Source organism: Condylostylus longicornis, unplaced genomic scaffold (genome assembly GCF_029603195.1).
Source record: "Condylostylus longicornis isolate FDR11 unplaced genomic scaffold, ASM2960319v2 ptg000030l, whole genome shotgun sequence".
In the NCBI taxonomy this organism is placed as follows: Eukaryota; Metazoa; Arthropoda; class Insecta; order Diptera; family Dolichopodidae; genus Condylostylus; species Condylostylus longicornis.
The window spans coordinates 6,159,546-6,176,180 of NW_026577999.1; the positions used below are offsets into that span (position 1 = coordinate 6,159,546).

Genomic DNA, 16,635 nt, shown 5'->3' on the forward strand with positions numbered 1-16,635 from the left:
TTCTTGTTTTATTTTTCAGTATATAATTTTTCTATTAAAAGAAAAATACTTTAATCTTCCATTTATTTTTTAAGTAGCAATGGCTTTTAAGAATACAAAATGAAAAACATAAATTTAATATGCAATGCGTTTAATACACAATTTAAGTACAATTCATATTTTAAATAATAATAATATAGCTTTAGTTATAAATATACATAATATATACATATACTCATGGAGAAATTTAGAGTTGAATGAGCTTATTTAGCACTTTGTTATATTTTCTCATAAAAAAAAAAAATAATATTAACAATTTTTAAAAATTAAATTCTTTTAGTAAAAAAATTTATTGAAAGTTTGCTTTTCACTCAAAAAAATACAATTTCAATGGAAATTAATTGCATAGTTTGCGACTTGAATTAAAGAATGAACTCATTGCAATATGTTGGTCTCCAAAACCAAATTTTTAGTATAAAATACATACGTACACAAATATGTATTAAAAATATGGAACTCAAATCGTTATTGTAAAAGAATTTGGCCGAAACAATTGCAATACTACCCCTTCGTTACATTTGGTCCGTCTGTCCGAGTATTGGTTTTTACTCCATCTCAGAAGAAAAGCTGAAATTTTGTATACAAATCTTTATTGGAAACTTACATATTTCTATAGAAGAAAATTTGTACATATCTCACCTTTTTTCCCCACAATTCCGCAAACGTAGAAAGGCAACGACTTGATATATTTTTACGCCAGTAAGTAATGTAGCGGATTGTTTTAAAAAACCGTATTCTCACTTACTCGAGGAAAATCGTTACTTTACAAACCGTTGGTTTGACCCAACTTTATTTGAAATGCTAATTGGTTAGTTTCGTACTTTTTTTAATATATTTAATACTTTATAGATCATGTCATATGCTGGGACAATAAATGAAGTTTTCTTAGAAATTTTTTTTTGCTTTGCTTACAAAACATACTTGAGTTTACTGAGAAGTTTTTTAAATGTGTCAATCATATAACTTAAGTGTGAAAACAAAACAAAAAAATGAAATAACAAAAGCCCATAAAATGAAATTTAAAAAAAAATTTTTTATTTTTATATAGTACTTAATTTACCTTACCAGAAAATTATTAAAATTAATAATATAAAAAAAATATATATGTAGTTATTGTATTTATAAGCAGAATATCAGTTATATTGGAATAAGTGACGACTATAGGTACTAAAAAATTATGACCACACATACTTATTAAATACTCAATTTGATAAAGTGTTGATCATGGGAATGATTCCCATGTATTATTATCAAAACTACATTATTATTAAAATATTTAAAGTAAAATTCATAATAATATAATTAAATAAACAGTAAAGTTAATATTATGAATACACGTATATCATTCGAATTTCTAATATTAATCGTATATTGATAAATTTGTTATATATTTTAAAAATTGATAAAATTTTATTTAACACAAAAGTATTTTTGCAACTGGCTCTACACAAAGGATATATAGATCAGAAAATTTTGTTTAAATTATAATTAAATTTTCTTAGAATAATTAAAGAAGTAGAAGAGCAACTAGATTTTTACCTTTTTCAAGATATAATATCACAGAAGAATATGCTTATGATGGAAAAACAAATTGTTTCTATGATACAAAGAGCTTTAGTATAGAAGAATTCAATATTATTAAATTCTGAATTTCTAAGATCAAAATAGTGATCAAACTTTAATTAATTTTCGTATTCTGGAAATTTTAAAATTCCATTATAAGCAATATATGTAAGTATATACATAATATCAAAAATACACTCTATACATTGATGTGATATTTAATTTTTTGAAAAAAATTACTTCTTCTATTTATTATTCTCTCTTTCGAGGTTCTTCTGTAATTTTAAAAATCACGAAGCTGTTATATATTAAGCTTTTACCAAGAAATTTTAATGTATGCGGAAAAAAAAAATCTTTTAAAACTATAAATTGAAAATCACATGAGATCATTTAATATTTAAAATTTATAAAAGAAAGATGGGTAACAGAAAACCAACCCAGATACTTTTTTGTCTTTTATTGTTTTGTACAATAAATCTAACAACAAGTCAGAATTTTTTCAATGTACCATCAGCATTTATTAATGGGGCAGAATCAGTTGTTGAATCAAAATCAAAACCAGAAGCACAAGAAACTACTACAGAGATTCCTGTTTCGCAGGGCTTCCCAACTATTAATTTTGGAAATAAAAATATTTCTATATTTCTAAGTAACGAAACCATTTATGAAAATGGAACTTCTTCATTAAGGTATAAAAACTTTTCTGAAATTTACTATAATTTTTGTTTTTTGATTAAAATCAATTTATTATTAATTTTAGATTTTCTTTATCAAACGGAATTGGATTCAATATAAATTCAGAACCTAAAGAAGAAAATGGAATGAAATTTTATGTATCATCTGGTACTTTTGAATTTAGAACACCAGATTCGTTTTCGTACATTATCGAATTTGAGGCTGAACCGAAGAATTTTACACTTGTTAATTGTAAGTTAATTTCGATATTTAATTTGATTGTACATACATATGCAACACGTTTTAATCAAATAATAATGATTTTTTAGTTGAAAGAAAAAACAAAGTTTTACAAAGAGCTAATCCAAAAATTTTAGCAGCATTAGCTGGACGGTAATATGAGCATATTTTGACGGCATCTGAATTCAATCTTAATATTATTTCTATATAAGAAATCATATTTTTTGTTAAATATTTTTATAAAATAAATAAGAATTATTCTAAAATCAATGTCTTAATAGTTGATCATTTACATACATACACATAATTATTTTAATGCTTTGTTTTATTTAAATCCCTAAATACTAACAAGCCCAAATCCGGCAAAGTAATTTTATGGATAGCAAAATGAAACCAAAATACAATATTAAATGCATTACTCTTTGTAAAAAATTTTATAAATTCTTTTTTGTCTTATTGTACAATTTGCTTATTCTTCAAATTTTTTATTTCAATATCATCATAGCCAAGAACATTTTTTAAAATTTCACTTGTATGTTGACCTAAAATAGGCGGAGCAGTTCTAGCATTATTTTCAGCAATTTCATAAACAACAGGTGGACCAACAACCTTGACTTTTCCATCCATTAAATGATCTAATTCTTTAACTAAATTTATACTTTTTATATGAGGATCTGAGAAAACTTCTTTCATATTGTTAACAGGACCAACGGGAAAAGAAGCATTTTCAAAAACTTTCATCCAGAATGATGATGTCTGTGTTTTAAATACTTTCGATAATATTGTAATAAGTTCTTTTCTATTTTTAACTCGATCTTTATTTGTAGTAAATTTGCCATCAGTTAATAAATCGTTTAATTTCAATATTCTACATAAATGTTGAAATTGATCATCACTTCCTGTTCCCAATGTTAAATAACCATTTGATGTTTCAAAACTTTCATAGGGAACTATACTTTCATGAGCAGTACCCCAACGTTGAGCCTCCTTGTTAGCATTAAGGTAATTGCTAGCTACATTTATTAATGAGGCGACCTGCGTAGATAAGAGGTTAACGTCAATTTTTTGACCTTGGCCATTTTTTTCACGTTGAAGAAGCGCAGCTAATATTGCACCATGAGCGTAAAGGCCAGTTGCAATATCAGTAACTGCAACACCAACTTTTGCAGGTGGTCCATCAGGATGCCCTGTTATATGCAAAAGTCCTCCCATAGAAGCAGCAATAACATCATAGCCTGGTCTTTGCGAATATGGTCCTATTGAACCATAACCGGTTATTGAACAATATATTAAATGAGGAGCAAGAGTTTTCAAAGTGCTATAATCCATGTTATATTTTTCAAGAACACCAGGAACAAAATTTTCAATTAAAATATCTGATTTCCTTACTAATTCATGTAAAATCTTTTGACCTTTTTTAAAATCTATGCAAATACTTTTCTTATTGCGATTGACAGATTGAAAATATACGGAATCTTTTGAGTTTTTTAAAAATGGTGGTCCCCATTTTCTAGCTTCATCACCAATATTTGGTCTTTCAACTTTTATTACTTCCGCACCCAAATCAGACAAAACCATAGAACAATATGGTCCAGCTATAATCCTTGTTAAATCTAAAATTCTTATTCCCTTTAATGGATGGACTTTAGTTGAAGTTACAAAAAACCTGCTTTGCGTTTTATATAATTTTGCTAATTTTAAGAAATGCATAATAAATATTTCTGAACTGGAATGCGCAAACAAATATTCATACACTAAGTAATAATACTATTTAAATCTAATATCACTAAATACACTTTGATAATAGAACTAGACACATTTATCAGACTCGATCATTTTTAAAAGCTTGAGTTTGTGAGAATGTATGACTTTTGGATACATTTGTATTAATATTGCTTTTATCTTATTTTAAAACATATTTACATAATTCACATATATTTGTTTAAATAGAAGTATGGTTTTAAAAAAACATCAATTTCATAGAAAAATATCACATATGTAGGTAATTTGTTTTGTTTTCAGAATTATTTACTGTCAGTGATATAATCAAAATCAGCTGTGTAATTTGCCAACAGTGATAGGACACAAAATTTTAATAATCGTCAATTTGATGTGTCAATTTTTAAAGTTAAATTTCCACAGGAAATATCTTACAGTTAATTAAAATCAAAAATTGTTTTTAACATACAAAGTAATAAAACATATTCGGATATATGTACATATGTACGATTGTAATGCTATTGCAAAATTAAATTTAAATTTGGAAAATTTTTTTGAATAAAAATCAAAACAAACCACTTAAATCTAAATCGCTTAATTAACTGAAAATGAACTCTTACAAGTCAAGTAATAATATCTTTTGCTATAAATTCGTTCTAAAATCACATAAAAATTAGACACAAATTTCAGTAGTATTTTAATCATATCAACAAATTTAGACGGGTTTACGGGATGTTCATATACTGAAATTCAGATTAATTCCAAAAATTTTATTTATTAAAGAAAAAAATATTAAATAACTTTTAAGCTGGTACGTATTAATTAGCTCATTTCGATATTTTGGAGTAAATGTGTACTCATCCTAATCATTTGCAAAAAATTTAACATTTCTGTATTTTCATTAAGTTATTAAAATATTATTTTGAGATGATATATTTTTTATTAGTGTTCAATAACATTAAAAAAAATATTTGTGTGGGTGATTTATTAAAAATAAGAATACTGATCCCCACTAGATGTAAATACCTGTGATAACAACTCTGCGTAAATACTTTCAAAGCAAATTTTTACTTAAAACATGTGATATCGCTCCCAAAATTTAAAAAATAAATAAAAATTTATTTTATTTCTAAAAATAAAATATATTACATTTGATTTATTTAGCACGGTATTAAAACAAAAATTCTATTTACAATTTCATATTAAAAAAACAACTAAGCAACAACCATATGAGTTTTGGATCGTAAAAATTTCTTTAACTTTTTTAAAAATTTTTCTTTCGGTATACCATCGCTTGCTCTGTAGATGGAATATTCAATTGTTTTGCCTTTTCTTTAGATCTCCAAACCTGGGTACAATCGATAAATGATCATATTATTTAAACTAATTGAATTTAGCAGATGTTTACCTTAATTGAATAATCATCACTAGTTGTTATTAGCATTTCAGAATCTTTAGGATTAAAAGCAACACCGTTAACAACGTCTTGATGTTTATATTTAGCAAGACAGTGGCCATAAAATCGGTCCCATATATAAGCATGTTTATCCTCTGCTCCACTACAAGAAATGTACATATTTCATATTTATTGTATTTTTGAAAGTAATGCCCAAAAAAAAAAACAAAGAAAAAAAATTACCTTGCAACGTAATCATCGCAAACATTTAAAAAAATGAAAAAACATTCGGTATTCGGTGTGTAGGCTTTATGAGCTCTAAATATATTTCCTATTGATTCTAAAGTTGTCATATCAATAACATGTATTTCAATTTCTTGTGCTATGGGCGGAGGTTCCAGTGGATTTGTAATCACGTAATTTTTAGGCCAAGGCCTTGTGTTAACATATAGAAACCTTAAAAAAATTTCTAATATGCATATTATTAGAAATAACACTTTAATAACTAACCTATGATCTGGACTTAATGCCATTCCTATAATATGTCCATGAAGATCTATAATTTTATCAATTTTATCAAAACGATCCGCTACAGAATCATAATCTCTCCAATTAGGCTCCTCTCGTGGATCGTTCTATGTTAATAATGTCATTAATAATGAAAATCAAAAATAAACTAACATACCTGTTCTCGAGCTCTTTCTTCTTTCTCTCTTTGTTTTGCCACATACCTTTCTCTTAATGATGGACCAGGATCAAGTTTTGTAGGAAAATGTATATTCTGAATTCGTTTAAAACCAATTTCGTGAGGTAAATATGTTTTTGATCCAGTAAAGAAAATTAAATATTTCGATAAAGAGTTTTCTAAGTCATCATAAGCATCGTGTGATTTCCATTCTTCATTATTGTTTTCTTTACTATGATTTTTTTCTTGACCATTTTCATCAAATTGGTATAAATTATTTTCAAAATATTTTTTTCTATAATTACACAAATTTTCAGATAAAGGATCAATATCCCGTTTATTTGTTGTTCGAAAGCACTTCCGAAAATTTTCTAAATCGAGTTCTGAAAAGTTCAATAACAAATCTAATATTATATCGTTCCTGGCATTATCTTTATCCTCAAGTAATTCGTATATTCTTTGAACTCTAGAATCAGCAGTAAAACTTCCGTTTCTTAATTCATTACATATGGCTTCTATATCAATATTATCGCCTTCAAAATTTAAATGTTCGATTTTTAAAGGATCATTCATATCATTAAGCCAAGGACAGTTCGCTATCATTATTGCACGAATAGAACTTGCGTTTCTATTATAAAACTTGTATAGTTCGGTCATTATGGGTTTATTTTCTGAAGAAATTTCCTGATTCGCTTTATTTAACCATATTACTGATCTACTAATTAAGTGGGCTAACCAGTGAAGATCACCTGACAGCAAATATTGATCACTGAACCAAGTGCCAAATATATCGTACGGACGATTTGCCATACGACAACGTAAAGACAATGAGCCTAAAAAAAATATAAAATTTTAAATCTGGAAATTCTGGAAATGTTTTTAATTATCAATTAAATATACCAACCTACTTTCATCTATACTGAATACAGCAATTTCACCCATGGATGACCCAAAAAGCACCCCAGATACCAGGAGAAGTGTATCTGTTTTATTAAATTGTGAAAAATGAGTTGATTTCCAACTATATTTTTCCATATGCTGAACACCTTTTACTGAACATGGATGTTCAGAGTTCCATAACTGAAATATTAAACTTATCAATCGACATATACCTAGTAAAAATAAGAAAAATGTCTTACAATAACACTTGAATCTTTCGAACAAGTTGCAAACATTTTCCCATCATGAGAGAAGCTAACATGTAAAACCTGATGTGAATGTTGTTCAAGAACTTCTGTTAGAACAACAGGTATATTAAAAGTCAAGCGTTTATATTCTGCTTTCCATGAGCTAGCACCTATTTTCATTAAAATAAATAATAAATACAAATACATATATAGGAACTAAATTAATTTTATTCAAAATTTTCCAAACCTGGTCTTAGTTCTACCAAAGTATCAACCATAAAATCACGATGAAATAATTTTCTCCATATATAGTCATCTTTACACATTTCGTTATATCTATTACAAACTGATGCTAAAGATAAAATATCCTTAGTTTCTAAATTAAGTAATATTTTTATGAACACTTCTTGTGGTATTGACCACCAATTACTTTTTATAACTTTTACTTTCCTTGTGATCATATCGCAATAAAATTAATTTATAATATAACTGAATGATAAATAATCGAATATCGAAATTAAAATGAGAAATAAAAATTTTAAACTATATTACTTAATTAATTTTTGCATTTATGCGAAAATATTTACAAGCTAACATCATTTTCACTATGGGAAAACAAACTACTGCTCATTGTCAAATCACAGATGTTATAAACCAAAATACAAAATCAAATTTAGAAATGATATTAAGGATGTAAGATACGAATGTCAAATATTAAGGAATCGATTCTAAAAACAAAGATCGATTTTTGAAAAAATTTGATTCCGTAGCCAAAATTTCATGAAATTTCTCTCTTGTTAAACAAAATTTTAAATTTTACGCAAAATGGTAAATAAGTATGCATAACATTATTCACATTAAACTTATTCAAATCTCAATTATAATTAAAACGACTTTGTGCATTAAAGCATTAAGTACAAATGTTTCGCACATAGTTCTCTATTAATAACGGTCGGCGATTAGATTTGTCAATGCATTCTTATAAAATTCTTAGGTCTTACAGTTTACATATCTATACATTATGTAGGTATGTAAAAATTCAATGTAAAAATTATGCAACTACACCATATTGTTTCCTTTTGTACCTTATGCATTTAAAATTCAAAAATATTCTATTTGCATAATCATTGTTTTCATCTTAAAATTAAAATATAAATTCTTTTATTTTAACCTTTTGTAATTATTGTAAATATTAAATACTGAACTTTATTTTGTGTGGTTACATTGTAAATAATACGTATGTATATCAATTTACATTTGACTATTTTTCATTTGTTATAATCGAAGTCCTTGATTTAAAGGATGTCATTATAACAAAATTTTCGATTTTGTTTTCTATTCCAACGTAATAACGAAAAATAACGATTTAAAAATGGTTTTTTTTTAATTAAAAAAAATTACTTAATATTTCCTATACATACATTATGTATAACAGTATAACAGTATGCACATATTTTAGATGGTAATGAACTTTCTTAAAATTTAATCAAACACAAAACATTTACTGCAGCTTGTTCAAGGAAAATATTGTCTTTTCAAAATATTTTCTTCAAAGAAATTCAAAATAATAATTTAAAACAATAAAACAATATAAACTATATTTTAATAACCAAGGTGAAAACTTGATTAAATGAAGATTCTGTTGTAAGGATATTATCATAAATTTAAAAAGGTTTTATTCATGAATATTTTTATTTTAAATATGTAGGTTTTGCTATAAAAACAAAAATTGTAAACGCACCCAGATTGTTGAAAATTTATCGATTTTCTTTTGTTTTGCATTTTATTGTACAGAACTGTTGTATTTGTGTTAGTTTTTCACTACAGTGAGAACTACATATACAGTAATTGCATGACAATTCTAGAGTTGATTTTATTGTTACAAATTTAAAATACTACTACAAAATGTGAATAACATTTTATTTTATTTACTATTGTTATTTTATTATTTAATTTACATGAATCTTTTATCTGAAAGTAAGACCATTAGTTCTGAAAGAATATTATATTCGTTCTAAGACTTCAATAACTTTTTGCTGATCGAACCTGTATTTAATTGGTAACGTTGTAAGTACATATATTACCGACATCCGAAGTACATTACAACACAATTCAAATTGTAAACACTGATAAAATAAAATTAACGCATTCTACTTCGCATTTTATTTGCTATATATAAAGTCAACTTGAAATTAGATCTGCTTCGCTTAATAGTGTTACCATGATATTCAAATATCGGAAATAGTTTCTAGTACACCGACAAATAATGCATTTTTTGTTACAGTTTAAATAAATTTACATAAGTATAGGAATCCATTAAAAGGTCTTAAAAAATTAAGAAACACATTCTAAATGTAAATGCTTAAATATATAATTACTAAAATTCCAAAAATCCATAATAATTTAAACTTACTCAGCCCCGGATTTATCATACATGCAAAGTATGCATTTGCAGTGGGCGATAAAAAATAGGGGCGCCATTGAAAACTTAAAAAACCCCTAAATTTAAAAAAAAAAATTTTCACCCAAAAAAAAGGATTCCAAGTTTTTTTTTATACATCAATTTATAGCGAAATTAACTTAATAAAATCTACCTACATGCAAACATAATATTTTGTTCCTACACATATTTTCTATTTGCACCATATAACAAAAAATGTTCATAGAATTAAAATTACTCATACATTTCTTTACTCTACACTACTCTTTCATTCTTATTTTTTATGTACTGTATATGCCTATAAACACAGAATATTATTTCACACAGCTGTATACATTCAAACGTTCATATATATAAGTGAAATCGTCTCATATAATATACATACATATATAGAAGCAATGTACGCAACAAATAAAAATATTCAAAAATACACATGTACACATAATTTATATTGTCTAATATGAATAAGATCAACACTCATGCGTACACATATAATTATCTCATAAAGCAAAATTTTTATTTTGCTGAGATTGCTCCCTATCAACACTCGCTCGTACACATATAATTATATCACAAAGCAAAATTTTTATTATGCTTAGTGGCTACACTCGTTCGTACACATTATATTTAAATTGTTTCATACATGCAAAATTTTATTTTTGCTTAGTTGGCGCCCACTCACCAAACAAACAAACACATTATTATAATGTATTACTTTTCTGTATACTATTGCATTAGTAAACAACAAGAACAAAACAAAAAAAACACAAATTAAGAATGAGAATAGAAAGAAATTAGAAAAAGAGAATGAGAGCAATATTCTTAAATGATGGAAAGCATAGCTTGATATTGAGATTGTGTATACCAATATTTTGTTTTTGTTTAACAACAAAAAATTTTGAATGAATTTTAAAATTACATGATCGTTATGAATTTCTACTACTATGTTCTGCTTTCGTTTTTGAAAAAACTGTTATCAATCACAGAATTAAATTTTAATTGATAAAATCTACTACTTATATTGAATTGAAAAAATGTTGTTTAATAATCAAGTGAATGTTAAGAATTTTTATGCTGAATTGATGTAGTGTAAGTCATCCAAAAAATAAGAGTAAAATGAAATGGCGCATAATTTGCTTCACACATTTATCTCCAAAATTAAAACAGTTAAGCAAAACGACATTCTAAAATTTCAAAACCACGAGCCTATAAATACCAGTAAATGCATTTATTTTAATAAAATCTAAAAAATATAATGAACAGTATAAAAGCTTATAGCTATGTACATGAAAAGCTTAGTTTTTAAGTCACAAATTTTAGAACGAAACTTTGATTTTCCTTAAATTTTTGAATGCAAGTCGAAACTTTTTTTATACGCTGCTTCATTTCTCAGGCGATTTGTGAAATAAAAAGCCAAATTTTACGAATAAAAATAAAAATAATTATAAAAATAAAAATAAAATTACGAATAAAAATAAAAATAATTTTTTACTTTTTTTCATATTCAAATAAGCTGTGAAAAAGTTCATTTGATATAATTTTCATAGAACCTTTTACAATAAGTTTCACTTACGTCAAAAAGTAAATTTTTTGGTTGTTAAAATCAAAAAATCAAGTTTAAGTGATTGATATAAATCTGATCATAACTTCATAAAAAAACGTACAGTTAAATAAATTACCTTGTTTTTGAATTTATAAAACAAAAAATTGAAAGTTTAGTTCCAGACTTTAATTCTATAGTTCAGCACAATAAGGTTACAAGAAACTGCTTTATGATGCACAATGTGCAATGCCTATTAAATTTTGTTCACAGTAATAAAATAGGTGAAAAGGTTGAAGGGGGGGGGGGGGGGCGCACTTTTTAGGAACCGCTTAGGGCGACGAATACATCAGAACCGCGCCTGAACTTACTTATATAATATATTAAATTAAACTGTTATACTTAGATAATAATAGTTTATTAGTAACATGCTGATTACTATTCATATGAAATTTATTACAACAGAAAAACATTTTACCCTTTTTTGTTTTCCTTACAAACTTTTGAACTATGTAATTATATTTTACCCGCGTTGCAGATTGTTTTTCATCAATTTAGGCTATTATAAATTTTACTACAAAAGCAAGTATTAAAGTTGAAATTATATATACAATGTATAATGTTTTCATTTTTGATATTATTATCCTTTAAAGGATATTCATGTAATATTTTACAGATGGTTTAAATTTAGTTACATACATACAAATATTGGAATGAAAAATTAAAATCATTTTATTATTTCAATTGTTTTTATTTTATTTCTGAATGAAAACAAAAAAAAAAAACTTTTTCAGTATTTAAAATGAAAAAGAAAAAAAAATATAATTAAATTTTTCAAAATCTTATTATTTAAAATATTTTAATTTTTTAATTAAAAAAATTTTAAGAAAGTTTTTCTATAATTACATAATATGTATATATATACAATAAAAGCAAAACTGGAAAAATATTCCTGGTCTATAGTCTATACTCTAAAAACTACTCAAAAAAAACCATCATATGGAAAAGATAGAAAAGTTTTATAAAATATTTTGGCTAAGCTTAAAAGTGAGTATTTTGTTATACTTTTTTTTTTGTTATAATAATTCCTTTAATTTAGACATACAATAATGTTATATTTAAAATTCGTATACCATAAACTAAAATAACATTTGGTAAAAAAATATTGTAAAACTAATTACAAAAAATAAAAAAAAAAACGAAAAAAAATAGAGTTGACCGTGTCAACACGATGATATCCGTATGAATTTGTTATCCTATATGGGAATAAATATGCCATAGCTGACTATGGAACAGGCTATGGTTTTAAGTTGCCGTATTACCACATTAATTTATGCAAAATTTTAATACTATGTTTTCAATATTTTCTAAGATATGATCAAATTACTACTGAAGTTGTATGGCAGCTACCACAAGAAGTCAAGAAATTTTAACGATAATATCACACATAACAGCCCTAGTAATTCACTTGTTTTCATGAAATTTCTATATTATAACCCCAATAATTTCTGAGATAATGTCAAATAACTTAACAAATTGCATAGCAACTACCGAAAGGAACCAATCAATTTTAATAGCTTTTATCAAACACAATGGTTTCTTACATATAGCAAAATAAATTTTGAAATTGCATTGAAGCTACCCGAACCAGTAACCAATAAGTTCTTATATACAATTAATCATATCCAATTTAAATAGGTTCTGGCATTTGCTATAATAAATTATTTGTAAAAATTTGGTCAACTTAGCTCAATTAGATTTTGAGTTATGTTGTTGGGACGACCATTCCTTCGTATTGTTATAAAAACAAGTTTATTGAGAACGAAAATAATCTATTGTTAGATTTAAATGCGGTTAAATAATAAAATTTAAGTAGAGAAATTCTATTTTGTAAAAGTTTATTTGTAATTTAAACAAAAAAAAAATCCAATTCGAATGAAAATTTTTTAACAAAAAAAATTAATTTAATTTTTAATACGAATGTCGCTAAAATCGCCATCGTATATAACTTTATGAGAATTATGAAATGAGAATCAGGACTATATTTCTCTTATAAAATGGGCTATATAACAAGAAAATAAATCATAGATAATGTTTTCAACAAACTTTCTAACAATTTTAAGATGTACAAACATGCATACATACCTATTGTCTTACTTTATTACTCGTACACTTAATAAAATTGCAATAATTTAATGTTGCAATTAGAATTATGATATAATATTAAATTAATTAAAGTTAAATACGAAATTTCGTACCTAACCCTAATTAATATTAATTTAATTAGGGTTAGGTACGAAATCTGATTATTATTAATCTTATTTACCGATAAATTATTACACTAATGGTGGGACTTACGGCCAATGTTAGAACTTTTGGACGATGCAATTTTTACAATACTGAGCAAGTACTATTACATAATGTGCAAACAAAAGGGTGAATTTTTAATAACTCGGAAAACTTAACGAAAATATTTTTTTTTAAATAAAAAATGTTGACAGAAATTTATTAAATATACAGCATGGCTCATATTTAAATGCACTACTATATATTCCATTGTATATACATAAAATAGATCCTAGTGAACATTTAAAATTGCTCAACATTGCTCAACATGTTTCGAGTGACAAGAATTTAAAATCGATCTTGACTATGTTTTGCCTATACTTTTCAAAACTTTATTGGAATTTCTTGCTCTGATCTCCCATATTTCATTCGAACAAATTATTAAAGACTGCGGAAATTTAAAAATGTAAACATCGCAATGAATGAGCCAAAAAGTATGTAATATCTTGATGTTCATATGTACATATGTATGTTACGTAGAGAATTTATGTATGCATTTAAATTTTAAATTCAATGATATTTTCAATTGTCAACAACCTTTAGCTTGAATTTTGTATATACCTACCGACGCCATCAATATTCCACGCATACTATTATTATTATTGCTTTATTAAAATTTTGTTTAATTTTGTATTCTATAAAATAAAAAATAAGGAAACTATTTGACATCAGTTGAATTCTTTTTGAAAATAAAAGTTAAAATAATATAAAAACAATATTTTTGGTTTAAAAAACAAAAAATAAATTGTGTACTTGCAATTTTTTTTTGAATGCTGTGAATATTTATACTTGTGTAAGGATCAATGTTTTAAGGGTATTATAAAATTACTAAAATTTTTATGAATTCTTTGAAGCAGTTAATCACGAAGAACTGGATTTTATTTAGATTTCATATTGACACAAACTACAGTATGAAGTATTACCAAACAACTCGAACAAAAAATGTACTCATATCCCGGAAACTATGGGTACTTAAAGTGTGAGCAAGGTTGGTAATAGAGCCATTATTATGATAGAACTAAGTTATAATTCTATAAATGCTATCAACAGCTTCTATAGATAATTTCAAAACAAAATAATTTAGTAATACTTAGAAGCTATGAAAAACTTTAGTATTCAAATTTCACATCAGCAAGTTTAGTTAGTAAAAAGGCCAAAATTCAACCAAATTAACATTATTTGTTATTTGTTTTTTCTTTCTTATTTGTTTTTCATTTTCCAAATTAATATTCACAATCTGTTATATTCAGTTATATACATATATGTAAGTGTGTATGTATAAATAATGTCAATTTTTTATTGATTTTCACGTACATATTATTTTGAATTTTAAATGTTTAGAGTATGTAAATGTAAGTCTGGAATACTTATACATGTCTGATAAGATTGAAAATTTGAATATCAATATAAGTTGCTAATTTTAATCAAATCAAATTGAAACAAAGATACTGTCTGAGTTCATGTCAACGTAATCTTTATTTAAAATTTTGTATACAATATTATGAAATAATTTTATAATAAAATATTATACTTAAATTTATTGCATGAAAGTTACACAAACATGCCAACAATAAATGCAAACGTCTTGAAGAAAAGAATTTAGGTGCCGAGATACGGTTTTTTTCCTTACAATTTAAAGCAGTACATTTACGGCCATTTCATATTTAGGTTGTATAGTTTGTTTGCAGAAATACTATATACTAAAAAATTCTGTAATTTACTTGTATACCTACCTAGTATGTATACTGAATTGCAATCTCTAATTTTATGGATGTTCATTAATAAATTTATTGTTATGGCAGTATATATAATTACCATAACTTCAAAATTGCAGTAATTGCTGTATTACTACACAATTCAGCAAATACAACTCATAAGTTGAACTTTGTATAAATGCTTTATTACTGCAATTTTGATAGTTTAATGTCAATCTGACTTTTATATATGTAGTGTCATATTTTTGTTACGGAATTTAGTATATTGATCTAGATCCTAGAATTGACTGAGTCAATTTTATCTTTTTTTCTTTTGTTTTAAAAAGGACTTTTTTAATTTTTTATCACGTGTACATGAAAGTGAATTTCGATTTTAAAGTCTTCGGGTATGTACCTATGTATATACATATGTAAACAATTTACTCGTTGAATTTATTATTGTGTATATAAGTTGAAGTTCTTTCAATAATATTGTCAATTTTAGCATAAAAAAAACAATAAAGAAGAACGTGGTTCGATAGTAGAGAAACAATTTTTTCTTATTGAATTTTTTCTCATTTCAAAAACAGCAGATATTATTTTGATTTTACTTACATACATACATAAAAATGCAACATACTGGGAATTTTATTGCAGATATTTTGTATTTATTTTGATTTTTTTTTAAATATTTTTTTTTTATTTATTTTCTTTAAAATTTAAATAAAATTCCTTTTTTTTTTCAGTATAATTTTTTGATATTGGTATGTGAGTTGAGAAATAAAAAATTTCAATTGATATAGAGCATTTAATAATTAAAATAAAAAGTGAAGAAGCTTTCATACAATGAAAATGAAAACAACAGCTAAAGTTTATGGAGTATAGACACAGTGTTGAAAGAATGTGCTGTCGCCTATATTTTACATATATTTGAATACAGAACCCTCAATACGAAAATGGTAAATTTTTTAAATGTGATGGTATGATTTATTTTGTTATTTATAGCTTGAAATTTAAATATTTTTTTAAAGCAAAAATATTTACAACAATCGACTATACCTGAATTGAATTCGACTAGTATTGCCTGCATATGTACTTAAAATATTTGCTTAAAAACAGTTTATTTCTTAAATTATGAAAATTTCTATTTTGAATACTTACAGTATAATAC

General features: G+C 25.2%; 3 protein-coding genes across 3 annotated transcripts; 1 reads left to right on the forward strand and 2 right to left on the reverse strand.

Annotated features, from left to right (window-relative positions):
- The first annotated feature begins 1,992 nt into the window (after nt 1-1,992).
- Nucleotides 1,993-2,787, forward strand: LOC129607985 (uncharacterized). Its single transcript, XM_055519275.1, has 3 exons — nt 1,993-2,291; nt 2,363-2,529; nt 2,607-2,787. The coding sequence occupies exons 1-3, from the start codon at nt 2,020-2,022 to the stop codon at nt 2,672-2,674; spliced, it is 507 nt and encodes a 168-aa protein (XP_055375250.1). The 5' UTR covers nt 1,993-2,019; the 3' UTR covers nt 2,675-2,787.
- Nucleotides 2,788-2,819: 32 nt separating this feature from the next.
- LOC129607984 (succinate--hydroxymethylglutarate CoA-transferase) lies at nt 2,820-4,483 on the reverse strand. The gene has a single exon (XM_055519274.1). The coding sequence runs from the start codon at nt 4,225-4,227 to the stop codon at nt 2,971-2,973; it is 1,257 nt and encodes a 418-aa protein (XP_055375249.1). The 5' UTR covers nt 4,228-4,483; the 3' UTR covers nt 2,820-2,970.
- A 946-nt stretch (nt 4,484-5,429) lies between these two features.
- LOC129608002 (F-box/WD repeat-containing protein 5-like) lies at nt 5,430-8,032 on the reverse strand. The gene is made up of 8 exons (XM_055519298.1): nt 7,692-8,032; nt 7,457-7,614; nt 7,226-7,397; nt 6,318-7,150; nt 6,143-6,267; nt 5,876-6,088; nt 5,645-5,795; nt 5,430-5,584 (listed from the first exon to the last, which is right to left on the reverse strand). The coding sequence occupies exons 1-8, from the start codon at nt 7,903-7,905 to the stop codon at nt 5,501-5,503; spliced, it is 1,950 nt and encodes a 649-aa protein (XP_055375273.1). The 5' UTR covers nt 7,906-8,032; the 3' UTR covers nt 5,430-5,500.
- Between the last annotated feature and the right edge of the window lie 8,603 nt (nt 8,033-16,635).